The sequence below is a fragment of the Crocuta crocuta genome, unplaced genomic scaffold, assembly GCF_008692635.1.
Source record: "Crocuta crocuta isolate KB4526 unplaced genomic scaffold, BGI_CrCroc_1.0 scaffold1269, whole genome shotgun sequence".
NCBI lineage: Eukaryota > Metazoa > Chordata > Mammalia > Carnivora > Hyaenidae > Crocuta > Crocuta crocuta.
Genome location: NW_027531335.1, coordinates 109,676 through 115,382, shown reverse-complemented (window position 1 = coordinate 115,382; position 5,707 = coordinate 109,676). Strand labels below are relative to the sequence as shown.

Here is a 5,707-nt window from a genome sequence, read left to right as displayed (position 1 = left end):
ATATCTTTTTTCAGTTCTGATAAAAATAGAAACTTACTGATATGTTTATTTTAGATGTCATTTCAGATTACGACATAATTTTCCTTTTGTTAATAAACACTTTGATAGCTCCAGTGAAGTCAGCAGAAAGAAGAACTTCTGTATTATCTGTCTTCAGAATACCTGAAAAGCATAAAAAAAAAGATTTTAGTTGATTTTAAAGGCATATAAAGCCTGTTGTTATCAGTGTCACATGACCATGACCCCACACCTTTTCCCGTTTTTAGCCTCTCTTATTTTTTCCCCTCTCAAGAGTTTCTTTTTAAGAAATCTCTTCACCCAATGTGGGGCTCGAACTCACAACGAACTCACAACCCCGAGGATCAAGAGTCACACGCTCTACCGACTGAGCCAGCCGGGTGCCCCGGGGTCTCGCTCCCAGCTCGCTCCTGTAACCCTTTTACTCTCCTGTACTCTCCTCCTCTGTGAGGCTCACTTCCCCCTACCGGATCTTAGCTGATCTTTCCCTGGACGCCCAGGCCTCGAAACTGCCCAGTGCCTCACTCCATGGCAAGAGGCCAGTGTGCGATTCAGCGCCAGGAACAGCATGCTGGCAGCATGGGATCCGCTGGGCAAGTGTGTCACTAACGGGGGTCTCTAAGGAGGTGGACAGTGAGGTTCCTTGTCCAGCAGACACACTGACACGGCCAAGAGATGAAGTGCATACGATCGCCCTGGGAATGCACACAGCCACTTCTGCCTCCGCGGTTTGCACTGGAGAGCCTAGCAGCTATGCTCAATGGCAAAATGCTTATCACCTCTTCAACATTTGCCAGTGAAAAGCTTTTAACAAACAAAATTCTCAACGCTATTACACACAGGTAAAAACTGTAGATTTATGAAGGACTGATCAACAAGGAAGAAAATAATCTAAACTTTAATTGGAAAGTTGTGTATGGAACGAGTTAAGACAAAATGGCTTCACTTAGATTTGCTAAAAACACGTCCTGAGCCTGCGAATGTTCCTTACCGGCCTTTGGCATAACTCAAAGCTATGCGGCGGCAGCAGCAGCAGCAAAGGACTTGAGATATGAGACGTGAGAAAGGCTAGAGAAGAAAATAATTCATCGTGTACAGATGACTGCTTTCTAAGATATGACGATGATGAAGACAATGTCTCCTACACACCAAGCACTTTGCTACATACTTTATATATTCTCTTTACCTCTTATCACAACCTTATAAACCAGGTTTATCACTATTTTCTAAAGGAGAAAAAAATGAAGTGTAAATTGTCAACTATGTCAGAAATGGGGCAATCAGATATATTTTATGATTTCATACCATGAGTTTCAGAGTTTATTGTTAGATATTACCTCAATAGGTACAAAACAGCAAACACTAATCTGAGTATGACCCATTAGAAGCTGTGCCTCTTTAAAAAGGACCCAGTAAGTTAACTGAACCTATTAATATGGTGGAGATTTTTTTTTTTTAAGTTGGCTTCATGCCCAGCACGGAGCCCAATGAACTCACGACCCTGAGAGGTCAAGACCTGAGTTAAGATCAAATAGTAGGACGCTTATACCGACTGAGCAACCCGGGCGTCCTAATATAGTGCAGTTTTGAAAAGGTTTTTAAAAACCTTTTTGGGGGGTGCCTGGTAGTGGCTCAGTCAGTTAAGTGTCGGACTCTTGTTCTGGGATCAGGTCATGATCTCATAGTTCAGGAGATCAAGTCCCATGTCGGGCTCTGTGCCGACAGTGCGGAGCTTGCTTGGGATTCTCTCTCTCTCTCAACAAGTAAACATTTAAAAAAAAAACAAACCAAAAGGCCAGAAAATCAGTGAAATGTGTACAAGAGTTATATAGAGTTTATATAAAAAGGTATCACTGGGAGAGGAAAAAAAAAAAAGTAGAAAAACCCTGAATGACTCACAAGAGAACACCAGATCTGATTCAGAGGAAAAAGAAAAGAAATATTTCCAAACAGGCATGTAGTAAAGGTAATGGTGACTTGGTTCCTTTTTAAATCTTGTGGCCGAAGGGAGCACGAGACGGAAGTCCATCCCCGCTCTCAGCCAGGAGAGGTCACGTGCTCCGTGCAGTGCGCGGGGCACCACCACACAAGGGAGATCACTTGAGATGCAATGAAGTAAAAATACTTGAGAACTCTGAAGTATTCATATACTTTTAGAAGCCCCGTTTGTGCACTGTATCTTTTGTTGTGGCTTTAAAACTCTCTAAAAGGCCTAGTTGTAGGNTTCTGGCACTGGTTTGAAAAATACAGATTTGTTAACAACTGGTCCAAATTTATACGGTCTCACCATACTCTTAATGACTAGCAGGGACCGTTTTTATATAATTGGCACTCGATACTACTTGTTCGTGCTTTCTTTATCCTTCCTAAGCTGATCATTTTATATAACTGTAATTACTCCGCATTTCTCTAGGCGATTGCTGCAAATCGCAGGAAAGCACATGCTTGTAAACAGCTACGTATCTGAGAAGTTACAAAGCTATAGATTTGTGGCCAGTGGAAAAAACACTGCTTTCATTTTGGTTTAGTTCATTTGTTCAACACACGCTTCTTAGGACTGAGCGGAAGCAGGTGAGCACTGCGCCGGCCCCGGCAGTCCGTCAACACGCAGGCTGTAACGAGTCTCCACCAGAAGAGACAGGGGATAGAGTAAGTTTGTATTTGTGTGTCTTGTTTGCATGTCTCCAAGGGAAACAACTGCCCTTAAAAAAATTACAGGGGCGCCTGGGGGGCTTAGTCAGTTAAGTGTCGACTTCGGCTCAGGTCATGATCTCACGGTTTGTGGGTTTGAGCCCCACGTCGGGCTCTGTGCTGACAGCCAGCTCAGAGCCTGGAGCCTGCTTTAGATTCTTTGTCTCCCTTTCTCTCTGACCCTCCCCTGCTTGCTTGCTCTCTCTCTCTCTCAGAAATAAATAAACATTAAAAAAAAATTACAAACTTTCAGAATTTTCATTTTTAATTCCCAGATAAATTTAAATGGAGTAACACTTGCAAGAATTAGGTTACTGAAACAGTCAGAAAGGGCTACTCACAACCATTATGTTATAAACAATATTCTTCATACTCATGAAAACCTCCTAATACCCAGCGTAGGTCCCCGAGGCTACTGAGTGCTAGCTAGAGAAAACGTAGGGCAAATAAAAGAGGAGTCCCTACCAGAGGGCATGGTATCCAAAACTTCAGCATCTTCACCTTTTTCGTTCCCTTCTGGTTTTTCAGATTGCATGTCCAAACACAACATCAAACTTGGGTTTGGAGCAAAGATGGCTGACGTAACAACTGCATTATGTGCTGGGGGAAAAAAATGTACTTCAGGATAACTCATAAATTTTATTCAAAACCTCAAGACAAAAAGTCTCATATGCAAAAAATACAATGGCGTATGTTATGCTAATATCCTTTAATATAAAATATCACAAAAGCAGGGGCACCTGGGTGGCTCAGTCAGTTAAGCAGCTGACTCTTGATTTCAGATCAGGTCATGATCCCACAGTTCAAGGGATCAAGCCCTGCATCAGGCTCTGTGCGGACAGTGTGAAGTCTACTTGGGATATTCTTTCTTTCTCTCTCTGCCTCTCGCCCACTTGTGTGTGCACGCTCTCTCTCAAAATAAATAAACATTAAAAAAAAAAACAACCAAAAGTATATTCCCCCCTAAAAAATACATCATACAAGCATACCTCAGATATACTGCAGGTTTGTTTCAGACCATCGGGATAAAGCGAATATCCCAATAAAGCAAGTCAAATGAATTTTTTGGTTTCCCAAAGCATATAAAAAATTATGTCTACACTAAGTGCCTTTAGTCTATTAATGTACAGTAGAATTAGGTTTATAAAAACACCATATATACCTTAATTAAAAAATACTTAATGCTAAAAAATAGTAACCATTATCTGAACTTTCAGTGAGTCATAATCACCGATCATTTCACCGTAGCAAATATAAAAAAAGTCTGAAATATTCATGAATGTCCAAAATGTGACCGAAAGACACAAAGTGAGCAAATGCTATTGAAAAAATGGTGTTGACAGACTCACTGCATGCAGGGTTGCCTTCCAATTTGTAAAAAACTGCAGTACTGGCGAAGCACAAGAAAATGAGGTATGCCTGTACAAATTCTCAGATTCCATGACCTCCCACATTTTAGACAAGTACGGGTTCCTTCTTGGTGTAGAGAACTCAAACAAAGCCGAATACAAAGCAAAGGCGGTTACAGCTGCCGAACTGACTGGGAAACAGTGCCGACACAGAGTTGCTGGTAATACACCTCCACTTTAACTTTGTTCGCTTCGAAGACACACAAAGTAGGCACTTACTTACCTTTAATGCCTTCCCAAAAGTCATTACGGTCCCTCCTGACTGAAGTAAACTTGCTGAGGTCATGGTAAGTACTCCAGATATAAACATACTTATCTTCTGAGCCACTAACAAGGTAACTAAAATCATGGCTAGATTTGGGAAAGAAAGAAAAAAAAGCCTCAGTTTTGCGGTTTCTTTAGGTTTCCCTCTATCGGTGCTTCCTCCCTGAAAACACCTAAGCAAACAGCCAAGAGAGCTTGTTGAAATACAGACTCCCAGTCTCCCTCCAGAGGCTCTGAACGTGCGGGTTTGACGCGGAGGCCAGAGGCGTGAGGACTGTCATTAAAGCTCTAGGTGCCTGTGCTGCTAGTTAAGCCACACTGGGAGAACCGCCTATGTGCGAGACGGAAGAGAGAAGGAGAACACTTTACCAATTAAATTTCTCGGAAAAGGAGAACCGTTAAGAAAAGAGCGGAAAGGAAGAGGCCCTAAGGAAGAAGAGGCAGTTCTTTCGGGAGAGTCTCCAGACCCCAGATTAAGAGCTCAAACAATCATGTCCTGCAAATGCGTAAATACAGAGTACTGTACTTCAGGCTGTTAAAATGCTTTATTAGCCTCGCGACCTAAAAGGATCAAGACCATGGGTGGGTGGCAGACAAACTTCCTCTTAAAAAGCTTACATAATAAAGTACAGAAGCACCAATTCCGGAGCTGGGAGTCTTCTAATCCTAGCGCTGCAACTAATCAGTGACTTGAGACAAATTACTTAAGTTTCTGAGTCTGGCTTTCTTTGACTGTAGAATAGGGGCAATTCCAACGTTACCTACTAAACTGGAGGATAAGATAAGTACTGGAATGGTAACAATAAGAGATATCAGTTGTAAAAGTGCAAAGAAACTAAACATAAGGCACAGATCAAGGAAAATATGGGAGCAGGGGAGAGATATTCTGATGTCTTTGGGGTATTTCTCATTGCCGATTTACCTGAAACTTGCTTTGATCTGGCTGCTACTGTTGACGTAACCCTTATACTTCATGGACAGTGACAAATCTCTAAGATCATATAGTCTGATTCTGGAGTCATTTGAGGTTACCAGTATCTAAAATAAATTAAAGGACAAGTTAAAGATATCATCTTTTTATCTACATTAAGGTATAACCAAAAACGGTATTATATACACATATATAGCGAGAATATACCTCAAAACTAGATAATACTGTATTTCACATGAGAGAAAATATATTCTTAAGCCAAGATCGTAAGAATTTTCAGGAGCCTATATATAGTGTGAAGAGAGATGGTTTTGAATACTTGTTACCTTATTTTCTCCGGGTAAAGGTTCAATGCCAGTAATTTTTCTTCCCACTTTGTTTCTTCCTCTGGTAG

General features: G+C 41.4%; 1 protein-coding gene across 1 annotated transcript in view; it reads right to left on the bottom strand.

Moving 5' to 3' along the window:
• Positions 1-6: 6 nt before the first annotated feature.
• WDR44 (WD repeat domain 44) overlaps positions 7-5,707 on the bottom strand; it is an 80,449-nt gene continuing 74,748 nt past the window's right edge. Inside the window, exons 15-19 of the mRNA XM_077771920.1 lie at positions 5,640-5,707; positions 5,305-5,420; positions 4,342-4,469; positions 3,175-3,309; positions 7-162 (exon numbers count right to left, since the gene is read on the bottom strand). Coding sequence (XP_077628046.1) covers positions 68-162; positions 3,175-3,309; positions 4,342-4,469; positions 5,305-5,420; positions 5,640-5,707 — 542 coding nt within the window. The 3' untranslated portion in view covers positions 7-67. The remainder of the gene's footprint in view (positions 163-3,174; positions 3,310-4,341; positions 4,470-5,304; positions 5,421-5,639) is intronic.